At 42.5% G+C, this 14,764-nt stretch overlaps 1 protein-coding gene across 5 annotated transcripts in view; it reads left to right on the top strand.

The window, feature by feature from the left end:
• Positions 1 to 14,764, top strand: part of IKZF2 (IKAROS family zinc finger 2) — a gene marked incomplete at both ends in the record, with an annotated part of 101,220 nt that overhangs the window by 64,099 nt on the left and 22,357 nt on the right. For all 5 annotated transcript variants that reach the window (XM_079539379.1, XM_079539383.1, XM_079539382.1 and 2 more), the window contains one exon: positions 2,101 to 2,268. In XM_079539379.1, the coding sequence (XP_079395505.1) occupies positions 2,101 to 2,268 (168 nt within the window). The remainder of the gene's footprint in view (positions 1 to 2,100; positions 2,269 to 14,764) is intronic.

The following is a 14,764-nucleotide window of genomic DNA, read 5'->3' as shown; positions in this document are numbered from 1 at the left end:
GCCTCCAAGAATATCAAAGAAAAGTTGGGTAAAACACACAAAGTGCATAGCTAAAAAACCAGCGGGAATAAAAGAACAGACCTGAAACTTGGTGAGAATCCTGCTGCTTTCTTTAATGTTGTCATCCTGAAACTGAAGCTGTTATTCCTGAATACTGAGAAATGTGTCAGAGGAGGGAGTTTGGCCTGTTTTCTCAGACACTGAAAGCAAAACAGAAAAAAAAACCACACACACACGCGTATATATATATATATATATATATATATATATATATATATATATAAAGTCAACAAATCCTATATGTGTGTACACACATATAGGATTCCTATATGTGTGTACACACATATAGGATTTGTTGACTTTATTCTCTTTACGTATCTCTGTTAGGACATCTTGAAATGATAAAAAAGAAGATAATGGCTAACCAGATCCTTCAAATGTATTGTGGGAGTTTAATGGAGAAGCCACAAACTCTCTATCGGTTGCAGTGAGCTTGCATTTGGTGTATTTGGAAGAAGAGCTTCATGGCTTGGTTTTTCTTTATTATTAGTCCACAATGTTTTTGGCAAGATGGCAGCGAGCTTAATATCTTCTTCAGTGCATCTGCAGTGGTTTCAAATGTATCTTCAGCATTCAAAATGAAGTTGCAGAGACGTGGTACATATGTGGCACACCTACCTTCTGCTGCCCTCCTTAGAGGACCATGGCATGGGCAGTGATTTAAACCACCAAAGCATGAACTGCTAGAGGACACCTGGGAGAGCTCTCTCCCTCCCTCTTTCCATTTGAATCAGAAGACAGATGTTGGTGTTTACACCAGACGCGTAAACTATTATGATAAAAACATTTATGTATAGCTGGGGAGCAACCATTTTAAAGCAATTGAAAAAAGAAGTTGGGGAGATGCAGAAGATCACTGAGTATATTTCTTTTTCACAAGAACTGTGCCTCATGCCAATGAATTCAAACTCTGGAGTCCCATCAGGATCTGACTGAGGCTCCATGATAAGAGCTATGCTAAAAAGAAGGAAAGAAAGTGCTTACATCTGAAATCTGATGTTCCAGACCTTGTAGAGCTGGGGAGCCACGAAATAGTGAAGTCCATTCATCATTTCAAGTCTAGCTGTAATAAAGTGCTTGGATGAATGGCAAAAGCGCCAAGTGTGTTTTTGTGCCCTACTGCCTCAGTCTGCCCAGCAGGATGTAAGTAGGTGCTTATAGCTGACTGTGTGCCCAGAAACACCAGCACAGAACCGAGTGTCCTCAACAAATGTTGATCTAGATTATGGTCCTTATAATGCTTCAGAAAACCTATGCCAGTTTGTCAGATTTCTTTTCCTCATTAAGTATAAAAAAATAAAAAACAGGAGTATATTGATTTATACAGTCCCACTACCAAGGGCGAGTATCAATGATTAGCATCAACATAATTTGTGTGTGTGTATGTGAATGCTTGTGGGGTGGATTGAGTAAGGAGTAGAGTTTCTGTTAAAATTATTTATTGCATCAAACAAATCTTTTCCATTAGTTTTACACAAATCTGCCCATTTCTCAATTTAAGGTTGTGAGACTTTCTTAGTCTTTGCTACTTCACAGAGGTTGTGGAGCTGATTGTCACTTGCATTGATTGACTTTATACCACTGCAGCAATGGAAAGCAGCCTTTTAAAGGGGACTTTAATTAAGCTGTAGTGTAAGCAAAAGGTGTAGTTTAAAACAAAGATTGTAATATTTGTCCAAGTCCAGTCCTTGTGTTCAACTTCAAATAGTTATGTGGATTGGACCAATACTAAAAATATGTGCAAAACTGTAGAGATCAATACCGCAGACTCCAGTTATGGATCTAAATTTTGAGCAGAGCTCATCATTTACTGAAGACAAAACCTCTGAGATTGGGAACTTCAGGAAAATCAGGCAGCGATGATGAGCTCAAGCCGATGCTGCATAAGGGGAAGAGCCCCATTTAGGGGCTTCACCCACAGAGCAGCAGAAATAGTCAGTGCGAGCAGACCTATGTGAGATGATAGCACCACAAAGAGTGGGACAGAGGGCACCTTCTGGTGTTTCTTGACTGCACTCTCCCTTCCATTTTCCCTTTCAGGTGAACGTCCCTTCCACTGCAATCAATGTGGAGCTTCTTTTACCCAGAAGGGGAACCTGCTGAGGCACATCAAGTTGCACTCTGGGGAGAAACCGTTCAAATGTCCCTTCTGCAGCTACGCCTGCCGACGGAGGGACGCCCTCACCGGACACCTCAGGACCCACTCCGGTGAGCCCGCCTCGGCTTTTTTTCCCTCTTGTTGGTTCCTTTCTCACCGCTGCTAAAGTGAAGCGGGTTGTGAAAATAACTGTGTTTCTGGTGGCTCCGGGGCTGCACCGTCCTCTTCAGATAGCACAGCTCTGAGCTTTGGAAAAGCCTTGATGCGAATCAGAAAAGTTGTGGTTCAGCCACACCTCTCCTTTTGTGTAACTGAGCTTCTCTGCTGATGCTATCACATTTCCCTTTGAATGTCTCCTTGGGTGTATCCAGACTTTGCTGGCAGATTGTTCTGACACTAGACCCCAAAGTGGCTGTGAAATTCCACAGATCAGAAAAATAAATTTGTGCTTTCCGAAGCCTGCTTTGCAGTTCATACCAATTTCTTCATCTATTAAATGCCGTATGCTGGTGGAGCTTATACTTGCTGATCTTTCAAGATCCTTCTGATTGCATTTTTTGTTCAGTTATTTCCCCTGTAAAGTTCTAATTCATAAAGGTGTGGGGGAGATGGGGCTTCCTCTGCCTGCTTGATGCAGTTTTTTTGATAGATTTAAAAGAAATAACGGTCACGTAACTATGTGTTAGTAGTCATGTTGATAGCCCTGATGATCAGGATTGGAGGTGTTTCTAATCTCTGTATGCTACACCAAAGGGCTGTGTTCTGCCCGCTTCACTCGGTTGTGTAGATCTCCTGAGTAAGATCTTAACTTGCTGTGATTTTTATCTACTAGGATGTTCAACTTCTATGTCCAGACCATTTATAGGAGACTGTGTTTTTCACTGTTGAATGAGCAGAGATAATTGGACTGGTTAGAAGTGACAGGATTACAGATGAACTTTTTTGAGGTGTTAGCAAACGTGTGACTACTGAAACATGGTGGTAGAAGTGAGGCTGCAGACAGAAACTCTGCGTGTGAAAATGTCATCACGGAGCTTTCTGACTATTTATACACATTTATTCTAAGAGTCAGCCTCACCTCAGTGGAATTTTCTGTTTTATGAGCATTAGGGTACTGAGTTTCCATTATATTTCCAAGAATCATAAAGGATAAGCTAGTAAATTTCTCCAGGTACACAGGAGGTTGCACTGTTGCAAACATACTTCAGACAGAAAGCACGAGCGTGAGTGCAAGCATGGGGCTAGGCTGAAAGAGTATTGCCTGAAAGAGAGGTGTCAGCTGGGAGGATTTGATCTGGAAGTCAGAAGGGAAAGATGTCTGTGGAACAGTGTGCCTTGTGATTTTCACACACCTGACCATAACGCTAGTTTCAACTTGAAGTTTAGTAAAAAAGAGAACACAATGAAGATAATCCGCAATTGAATTAAGAAAGGAATCATGATGTAGAAGAACTCACATGGCAGAACGTGAATATTGAGGTTGAAGATGGTTTTGACAGTATGAATACAGATTGTTATTACCTAGATACAGCTACTGATAGCAGTTATTCATTCTTCCTGTGTAAAGAGGACATGGCTGATGTTTCTGCTTTTTGCATCAAGATGAAACACAGTTTAAATATGGGTCTTTCAGAAGGCGTTTAAGCAGCTGATGCATATGGGTCCCACCAGAGCTCCTTCCCTAACTGGCATAGCTGTGTTCAGCTGAAATCACATTGCAGCTTTAAGGGAGTGTGATCACTGTAAGCAGTCAGCTACAACTGTTTTGAGTAGAGGCTCAAGAGAAACAGCCAAGCGCTCTCACGTTGCTCTCCAAGACAATTTCTAGAATAGCACTCCCAGATGAAGAGTTAAAAACCTGCAATATTGCCCCCAAATGTACACCCAACCTATTTGGGCATGGAAATTAATGTGTCCTTCTGTCCCAGACATGTAGCTGGGTTGGCTTTATGCCCACAGTTGTGAACCTTGTTCATGGAGAAGATGGATAGACATTCCCAAGGGATTTCAACTGTTTCCTATCGGTGTTCTATGCAAGTGCTTTTGTGATTTAACAAATTGCACATCAGAACCTTGTAGATAGGCCTTGAAGACTAGAGCAAAACTGTGTGAACTTCATCAAGTTTGTACATTTTGTTATTTCTGACCAGAAAAAAAAAAAAAAAAAAACAGTCTATCATGTAGTTGAATTATAGACAGAAAAGATTGAAAACAATTTTGCAATACAAGACTTCAATCCAGTTTTAATCTGGTGCATTTATGCTTGAATTGAGGTGAATCTGAATGTGTTTTGGTAGTTATAAAAGGAAAGCTCTTTAGTTCAGCTCCTTAGTTAATGTAGTTTCAAATTGTATCTCCGAAGCATGGCAAGTAGTGTTATTTGGCACTACCTGAGAATCTGGCACATGATTTCACAAGTGCAAGACAAATTTCATTTTTTTATGTTAGGTATCCATTTCCTCTTTAAACAGGAGTGCTATTAATTAAGAAAAAGAAAAAAAAAAAAAGCCACCATTTTTCTTCTCAAGAATGTATTAAGCTGCTCACTCTAAGTAGAAGGCAATATATGCAAGAAGGAGAGGAATTGAAGACATTTTTTATCTTTTTTCTCTGAGCTAGCTTGATCTGTGATTTTGAAAGCACTTTGTGTCACTACTTAATCAGTTCCACCTCCTCATCACTGCTGCCAGTTAGTCCATTTTTTCTGTTCTTAGTGCAGGGTTTTCATACGGTAGGACAGGAAAGGTGAAAAAGTAAGGAATTGTTAACATAAATTAGCAGAAGCATCTCATAGAGGTTTGAAATGAAACTACCATTAGCTTAAAAAAAAAAAAAAAAAAAGATTGTTTTGGTGGTTGTTTTCTGTTTTGTTTTTGCCTTTGTTGGATTATTTGGTTTGTGCTGTTTAATATTATTTCCTTTTCTTTTTAAGTCTTTCTGGGTATCATGATCTTGTACAGAATTGTATCTTATTACGTGTTTCTAGGACGACTGGTTAGCAGAGTATTACTTCACATCTGTAGTACTTACTGCTGTTAACCCTAAATAATTAAGGACTTATCTTGCAGTTATTTACCTGTTACTGACATATGCAGTTCTGATGAACTTTGTGTCTATATTTTCCTCCCACGCACAGCTTCTTTGGTTTCAGCAACATAATGATGCCTTCAGGACAGCAGTAGGATAATGCCTGGGGAGAGATTCCTGCAGAGAATTGCACTAAGAGCTGGCTTGAGCCTGACAGTTCTTACAGGAGTTTCAGATGCTGTTTCTAGGATTGGCTCTGAGGTTCCACAACAGAGGTGGTACTGGAGAGATGCCCAAGCTGGTTTTCAGGACATGAATCTAAGGGCAGGCTGTAGGGAGCTGGAGCAAAAGCTGGCAGCTCCTTCCTGCAGACTGTGTGACCAGCTAGCTGGCGTTGGCTTTATCTTGCCTAACGTTTGCTGTTCTAAAGAGGAAGACATCCAGACAAAGCCTGATGGAAGTCAAAAAGCACCTGCTGTGTTACCCTGAGACATGCTCATATCCTCTGTCATCTCTAGAACTGCACAACTAAACGAAGACACATACAAGATAGGTGAGACAAATGCTTCTGTAGGCGACTGATAAGCAAAGTGAAACTTTTAAGGAAAACGATTGTTCTGACAGACAGATGTGATGTTCAGTGCACCTAGGTGTGGGTCTCAGCACTTCAAAAGATGCGGCGTACAGCCTGATGCTCCTTCATACTGAAAAGCCAGGCTTTGCTGAGAGGGTGTGTAAAATTATCAGTTAGGTTTTGAGGTGAATTCCTTGTGTCTAAAAGAGCCAAGTCAACCTTCTCCACATGACACTACTTTAAACAGAGACACTTGGATATTATGAAAAAAGCCAAGGCTGCACTGATGAGCAATCTAGAAAAGCCTATAGAAAACATTGGTGTGTTAGTTTTCAGAACAGGGCTTGGGTAGGACGTAGTAAATGAGGGACAGGATCACTTGCTGAGGAGGAAACAAAAAGCAGAGTTAGGTTCTCATTAAGTGGGAATCCCTGTGGGACACCTGTTACATGATTTATGTAATTAAAAGACTGTCTGGTCATGCATACGTGCAGACAGGCCAAATGAAGCCTTCTCAGGCATCCGTAATTCTAGAACTTTACTATTTTCCTGTCTTTGTCTTGGCAACCTCAATCACATTCCCTTACTGTGGGAGTATGTATGTGCTATTCATATATGACAGCAGTTCTGCTGTTTATTTCTTCCTAAAAACTGGGCAGTCGCATCATTATTTTTTCCTGTCACAAAAGCTTTTCCTCACGATGCATTTTAAAATTTGCTTCCAAGCCACCTCTTTACTTTCTAGAAAATTATTTTTTCCTTTTTCTGCTTTTTACAAGTATTTGTTTCTTCTTCCCTCTCTTCTTTCTGTATTGCTGCTGCACTTTGTTACTACCCAGCTCTTTAATAGCACTGAACTAATGGTATCACATTATTTGCAAAAGAAAAGCAGTGAAGCATTTGTTTTGAAAAGAAAGGCTTAGGCAAAAACTCCCAAAAGCACATCTCAGCAAAGTATGTACAGTGCACAACACGTCTTATTAGAAAGGTAAATTCCCCTTGTACGTGGAAAGGAAATTTAGTAACTCTTTCTACGTTTCTGGCTTTGCAACTCTACTTTTCTTTTCCATAAGGGCTTTTTTCTTGGTTCCTTGTGTTACCATGCAAAGCATCCTACCAGCCCCAAAAGGTGTCCTACTAGCCTGCAATTGCATGGTTCTTGTCAGCAGACCCTTTTCTTAGGAAAATGGAGCAGTGATGTTTGTGCATGCGACTGACTGCTGAGAGGCAGAAGGGACCCAATTCTTAATTCTGACAAAACACCTCTCCCAATGCATGTCTGGGAGAGTCATCTCAGTCATCTCACCTGTGAGTGCCTCAGTCCAGCTGAAAAATTGGATGAACTGGCACACAGCTGAAAAACGCGACGCTGTGCGTGAAGCACTGCCTGTCAAAAGCCAGGGAGAATTATTGGGAGAGTGGCAAAGATGATGATTAAGAATAATAACGAGTCTATGTTGTAAATTGCTTTTTTCATCTCTGAGAGACTTGTACCACTTTTAACAACTCCGCTCTCAAAGGACTTGGCTGAAGTCGATGTCTACTCTGTAACCATGCTTTTAATGATGAGAACATCGTAATTAGAAGAGTCTTGGGACCTGAAGGTCTCATTACACGCAGAGCTGGACTGACTCAAGTATATCATGAATGAGGGGAGAAGAATTTAATGTGAGCAAGTAGGACACTACCTGAAAAATGAAGAAAGTATGTGAAGGGGAGGAGACAAGATTTTGCACACAAGTTCTGCAAGTAGGTTAGCAAATGGCATCTTTCCTCAGCTGTGATGAGCCAGTGGGCATTTTAAAGCTCTCTTTCATCTGGCAGAGCAGCTCTTTGTCTCAGTTTTTCTTACACTGATTTAGTTGAACTCAGTGGAATTAATCACTTCCCCAAATCATTTGATTTTTCGTATCAGATCCCAGCTTCTAATCTGCTGTTAGTATGTGCACAATACCAAAGCAGCTCTGCTTTCTCATCAGTGCCTCCAGTACCTTCCAGGCTTTCACTCTGTGTTGTAGTTTCTAAAATCTCAAGTATTCTGCTTTCCATGTAGTTTGTATGTGCAACATCGGGAGTTAAGCAGATCAAAATGTGTACAAGGGTAGGAGTTGGCTGTGTAAGGCCTCGTATCTCCAAGGCATTCTTCTTTGAAGCTTAATCTATGCAGAGTCAACTTGTATCCCATGCTTCACTAAATCTGAACCTGAGCCCTGAAGTGCTGGGTCGCTTTCACCTTCAGAGCCCTACTGCGTCAAGTGTAAGCTGCACAAAACGATCATCTTTTTCATGCTCAGAATTATCTTGGTATAGAAAAAGCTTAGTGTGACCGAGCTTCTACAGAGCACTTTATCAATGAGAAACCCTCTTTGATTTAAAGATGCTGTAAGATTATGATCTTTCTAGAAAAAGGATCCTTGGACTTTGCATTCGGGGGAACTTGTGAAAAGGCGAGTTTCCACCCAAAGCAAGAAGTATTTGCTTTCTTGCTTGTTGGACCTTTAAACGTCTTGAAGATTCTCTCTTATCTGCAGCAGCTATGAATCAGTCTTTGACTGTTCAACCCAAGAGATCTGTTTCTTATAGATATGATAGAGAAATAGCAAAGTAGTCCTGGCAAGCATGGGTAAATTGCTGTGTACCAGCCTCGTGAATCTCTCTGAGCAATGGGTATCAGCTTTTCTCTGTCCTTTTTTTTTTTCCTTCTTCATGAGGGTGTGCAATTGAGATGATGGGAACAGACACTGTCCCTGCTTCTTCAGTGTGTAAGCAGGAGTGCCCTGTTCCTTTTAGTGCTTTGTGCCCACTTTGTAAGTTGACTGATTAGAGAAAGGCTCGCCCCATCTGCTGGCAATGAGAGACACCAGTACTGAGGAATACTGGGGTTCTGTATGTCAGTTCTCAGCAAGATTACTGGGTGCCAAGAGTTACCGTGGTGTCTGAGACATGTCTTGTGCCTCCTGCTATAACCTGATGGAGCACAGCCTTGTTAGGTCTCTGCCTGCAGCAGGACTGCCAGCCAGGCCTCTCTTTATCAGCAGAGGGAAGTGGGAAGAGAAGATCTAGAGAGAGTGGTTGCAGCGTCTCCTCCTCCTTTCCTTAGTTTCCTTTTCTTAGTGAGCCAGGGTAGCAGACTAACATGTTTGGTGTCAGTTTGGGTCTCTGAATCCATGGCAAGGATGAGCTTTGTGTTAAGGTAGGGCGGCCCTGCATCCCAAAATGGGGAAGGAAGTAGAATGTTACTGCTCCCAATGCTGCAAATTCACCATAAAGAAAAGTTCCCTAGGGCACATTTCAGTTCTGCACTGCAATAAATTGCTCACAAGGAGAGGGCAGGGCGTCCTTTGCCTTTTTCTTCAGACTTCCTGGATCTTCTCTCCCTGCACCCAGCTCAGACAGCACTGTGGTACTTGGGGGTGTGAAAGTCCTTGTTTAGACAGCTTTAGTATGGTGTAAGATTCACCTGGAATCATCTCATTAATATTGACTTGTCCTTCCTACTTTGTGTGTAGTGCCAGCAGTGAGATGTGTGTGTCTGGTTCAGGGCTGCTGAAGTCCAGATTTGTGCCCGTTTTCTGTCTGCTCTCCTTGTTAGCTGCTCACGTCCTTCTCCTGAGACAGGCCAGCCTGATTAAGAGCTCTTCTGTGCTCTGGAGAGAAAATGGACACTTTTCCACTGTGAGTTTATAGCGGTCATCTTGCTTTGCAGAAGTAAATGTGATGGTGACTTTTTCTTTCCTCCAGGCTTTTATTGTGCTACAGTGCTGCATGTGGGCTTTAGCTAGCATCAAAAAAGCAGATGAATATGATAGCAGCAGTCTTAAGCAGCATGCCTAACCTGTTCTTTAAACATCCTGAAAAGCTGTTTCTATTGCTTCCCTAGGGAGATGATTCCACTTCCCATCTGCTTCTTACAACTGACTCTCATCCTGATACTTAACCTAAACTACCGTTTCTTTTGCTGCAGATCATTGCTTTTCCTAGCACCATCTTCTGTGACTGAATAATTCCCGTGCTCAGTTTACACTGTGACAACATTTATAGTCTGCAGTCATCTGTCCGGTGTTGATTCTGCTCTAGTCTTTTTTTATCTTCCCATCTTTTTTTGATCGCTGATTTTGAATTTTGTCTGCTCTCTTGCGAGGGATCTAGATTGTGAAATCATTGTACTCTTTGGAAACAACATAGTAGAGATGCAGACCCCTTAGCCTGATCTCTGCCTCAGTTGCCTGTCAGTGAAATAAAACTAAGACCTCTTATCAACCTTGTCATAATGGAGAGCGCAGGATGCACGTATGATTGCAAGGTGCAGGCATATTGCTGCAACGAAGGGCACGTCAGTACCTAGCAGAGTATTCCACTGCTGATGGTGACCCTGCTGCATAGCATTGTGTATTATCTCCCCAGTTTTACGTATCCTTTGTTCAATGGTGAAATGAGATAATTACAAAGTGGAAGGAATAATAACTTTACATCGTTACCATAACCACTGAGGTATTATATCCTGATACCTGCGTGATTATCTTAGACACAATAGTGAGGTGATTATTAATAATACTAAAGGACTTAGTACTTAGCCTGCAATTTTTGCATCTTGTTTCCTTTGTGAACCCTATCTGTTTCATCAGCCCAAAGCCTGTGTGAAGTGGGTATGTGTTGTTGCCTCGCTTTTCAGTGAATGGAGAATGAAATAGGAAAAAGCCCTAGGAGACCCAATTTGCAAACTCAGGTACCTAACCACCAAGGTAGCTTAATTTAAGTTACTTGTCTTTATGCACCAGAGATACGATGGACAACTTGTCAGGTGAGAGTCTAATAGCTTAGATGTTTAAGGGTATATAGTTCATTTGTTCCTTTAAAGTCAACCTACAGAGGCCTCCTTTGGCCTTATTTTCCTTGCAGGCAGGGTTTATTACACAAATCCAATATTTGGATGCTCAGATTGGCACGTGGATGTACAAATTAGGAATCAAGGGGCAGCTGTAAACACAGGTGTTACACAGCCAGCCTTCAGTCTTTGGATGTCTCATGGCAGAACGGTTAGCTTGAGCTATGCAGTGCAGTGAATCAGGAGGCCTCCTGTTCCACGGGCAGCCTTGTGAGGTAGCTGCAGTTGTGTTTACAGAGCAGAGATCTGAGATGTGACAGCTCTCTTGTGCACTTGAGATGGAAATGCAGTTCTGACTCTACAAAGCCACATCTCAGCAAAACCAAGATCAATTCTTGTACGTACTTGGTTGGAGCAGCAAAATACCACAGTAGCCCTAAGGAGGAAAAAATTGTTGGTTTTTTTTTTTTTTTTTTTTTTTTTACTTTCCCTTGAGAAAACTGTTTTCGAGGGCAAACAGCTTTTGCATATTGCCTGTGAGGAAAGGAAGTACAGCATTTGGAACTGGCCTTTGTCTGTTGTTGGAGGAGCCCGTGATACCTTTCAGTTGAAGAAAGTTTAAAGTTGGAATCTTGTGGGTAAAAAAATGTGGGTTTGAGGCCATCTTTCATCACTATCTTTGAGCTGCTTTACAGGACTACGTGAAATGGAGAGCTGCCACTGACTTTTTTGGTAACATATGAGTGCTTGAAGGGGTAAGAGAAGTACTTTTGCTGTCTGGAAAGAAAGCCGAGAAGAAGTGGTGGGCTGGGGGTGGGCATGTAAACTGGTTAACACCACGCCATAGCAGAGCTGGAGAAAACCACAGCTGGTCTGTTCTGAGCTCTCAGCAACCTGTAATTATGAATTGGCTTACAGCTAGATATTGATGGATATCATTCGAGCAGGAAAATAAGAATGTTGAGATTTTTTTTATAGTGAACTGGTACTGAACTCTGCGTGACTCTCCTCCTATTTATAACCCTGTATGAAGTTCAAGGAAACCTGTCCTGGAGGTTTCCCATGAGAGGGAACTGTGTTTTTACCTGACTAAAGCTCTCTGGATATTTTCCCATTTTTTATTTGATCTAAGTGTGAACTTTCTCCACCCTTTGCCCCTCCTTCCTTTCTGGAGTAGTTAGAGAGGCCAATTACAAGGAGGATTACACAAGAGATGCCAGTTGCACACAAGTTTTGCATAACTGTGCTGTGTTGATTTCAGACAGGGTGCCCCAAGTTCCCTCTTTGCTTTGCAACAGAGAGATGAGATCTCTATCTTCATTCCTGAAGCTGGAGAAATGCAGCTGAGGCCCTGCCTATTGAAACTTTGACAAAGAGCACCCGGCCGGGGCACTCCCCAGCCACGCAGTTATCTGTGTGCTGCACAGCATTGCCTTTTGGAAAAGCCTGTGCCTTCACCTTGCTCCTTTTGTTCAGTTAAGTATGCAAGAGTGTGTGAGCAGTTGGAGGGGCTGTGTTGGTCAGCAGGAGCTTTGGGGTCAGGCAACCGAGATGCTGCTGTCCTGAGACTCCTTCTGTCTGGAGAGCCAGCTGATCAGGGTGGAGGATGGGGGAACTGCTCCCCTCACGTGTCCTTCCGTCCCCTCTGGGGGAACTCAGGCCAGCCTGAATGCTCTCATGTGCCCTGGAAAGGCTTGAGGCCAAGCCTGTGGTGAGGATCCTGATGAGGGAATTAAGGCAAGCTCAGTCCCTAGCGCTGATTTTGGGCCCAGCTCACGTTGGCTCTTATCTTCAAAAGCACTGAGGTCTGCTTGATTTCAGTGAGAATTAGGGGCTGCATATGCCTATTGACACAGGGCCTTAGCCTGCCTGTGTTGCAGCACTTAGTGCTAGAAAATAGCTATTTTCTTGCTCCTACCTCTTCTCAGTTAGGAGTGGAAGCCTGGAAAAGCACAGTCTTTCCCCCAACAGCCGAGCAGGATCTGGTCTGGTCTGAAATGCACGGGACAGAGCGGCTCTCGCAGACAGGCAGAGCCCTTTAAGGGCTTGGAGCTATTCCTAGTAAATAAATCACACATAAAGGATGCAGTGGTGAGAAACTGATGATGAAATTTTTATATAGAAAAGCGACACGGGCCATAGACTCTCGCTCACTTGGATACCCTTCAGCTGCATGCGCTTTGCTGGTCTCCTTGGAGACAGTGGCTTGTCTAAGAGCAGCTAGCTTTGGCCAGGAAAGGCTGACACTTCTTGCTTTGTGGGCTGGAGCTGTGCTGCTGGGTTTCCAGCAGCCGTAGCGGCAGTTCTGTATGAGATTAGGGAGTATCTTTCTCTTGTACCTCTCCACAGACACCAGTCGAATCCCCGAAGCAAAAGATAGCTTTGAAAATCTTCGAGGGGAGTCCAGCAACCTCTGTCCCTTGGCAATCAGAAACGTTTGTGAAATTCTCCCTCCTCTTTCCTTCTTCCTAAGAGCTGAGTCAGCCGGGCTGGCATGTCTGGAACTCGGTGGCACTTTGAGCAGGCAGGCTGCCAGCTGCATTACACACCGCATCCACAGAAACACGTCACTCCCCCCTCACGCTCTGTTTTTTCTTCCCTTTGCGATCTCCACGCTCTCCCTTTTATTTTCCCTTGTTGATCCGTGTAGGTGAGTCAGAGAAACCTGCTCATCCACAACCTGTTCCTTCTTGCCAAGTCCTGGAGCAGCACTCGCAGCTTGTATTCGGTGTCAGGAATAGGTTATGAAAAGTAAAACTGATACAGGCAGTGTGCTGGATGTAGAGCACGTACTGTAAACGAAAATTAAAAGCACGGTAAATGTGCCACTTAAAATGTGTTCCTAATAGAGTGATGTCTTTTGTAGGAGGCACATTATTCTGTGATTCATATGTAATATCAGTTTTCTTCCTATAAAACACCAGGATGGAGCAGGGAAATGATTTAAGGCATAAGTAAAAGCACATTTAGGGAGAGACATCTCAACACCAGTGGATTTTAAAACAACAGGAAAGCAGAAGATTTCCAGTGGGAAAATAGGTTGTACACAAAAGTGTTTTTGAACTGTGCTTTTGATAACAGTTGTAGTATTAATCTGAAGAAACTGCATTAATGTTGGCAGAATTATAAGATTCTAACTCCAGGAATTAAAAAAAAACAGATCATGAATCTGAATACTCCAGGTTATAAACGCTAACAAATGAGGACAGTGAAAGGTGATGAATTGGCCTTTCTGTTCACCTAAAGGTGTTTTGTTTTTAAGGGAGGGAGGGGAAAAACATGTAAGCTAATCTTTCCCTTTGCTCAACTGACTCCAGGAGCTGGAAGCTGAAGGAAGTCATGGTACCATAGCTTGCTAAGGGGAGAACCGTATGTGCTCCTAGCACTGTAGGATCAGATCCATCTCAATATCCGTAGCTGCATTACCGTAGAGCAGCTTGAAAGGATGGATTGTTGGCATGCTTTGGAACCAAGCAGCTTTGTTCCAACAAAAAATAGATAGTCCAGCAGAAAATGTGCTTTGTTTGACTTTTACATGCCGCAGTAAAATGTCCACAGCAGCTGTATTGTGGAAAAAATGTACCCATTATATTCCTATCATTGGTCTTCTGCAAACGATGAGTTTGGCCCAAGGGCTCACAAGGAGCCAACTTCAAGAGACTGCAAGCACAGATCAGGTTCAGAAGCACAAGGTTTCTGCCTTAATCAGCATAAATTCCAGGCTGAATTAGAGCTGGTTGATATGTGGTCACAGACATACGATTGCACCGTTGGTGAAGAGGTGGGAAAGGATCATTTTGTGTCAAGTAACATAGAACTCAGAGAGAGAGAGAGAGAGAGAGAGAGACATTTTTTTCTGCCCAAGTTCAAGCCAAAGATGAAAAGACAAGGTAGCTTTATTGTCCCCAGCATGTTCTGCTGGGGGATGAACCAATTGTGATTTTTTTCTTCTCCCATGTATTGTGAAATAAGACATGTTCTACACACTTCTGCTTTTGCTTCAGACTTCTCATCGAAATCGCCAGTTTGAACAGTGTGGTGAAGGCTTCACTATGATTTTTTTTTTTTTCTTTCATCAGGGAATGCAGTTAAATGTACTCAGAGTTTCCTAAACTCTCTGCTTTTACAGGAAACCTTTTAAATATATTTCTGAGCGTTTAGGGAGCTGTGTCTTGTTTTC

The sequence above is a fragment of the Tetrao urogallus genome (assembly GCF_951394365.1).
Source record: "Tetrao urogallus genome assembly, chromosome: 8".
Lineage (NCBI taxonomy): Eukaryota > Metazoa > Chordata > Aves > Galliformes > Phasianidae > Tetrao > Tetrao urogallus.
The sequence above is the reverse complement of the archived record's forward strand: the minus strand, read 5'-3'. Positions and strand labels throughout refer to the sequence as shown.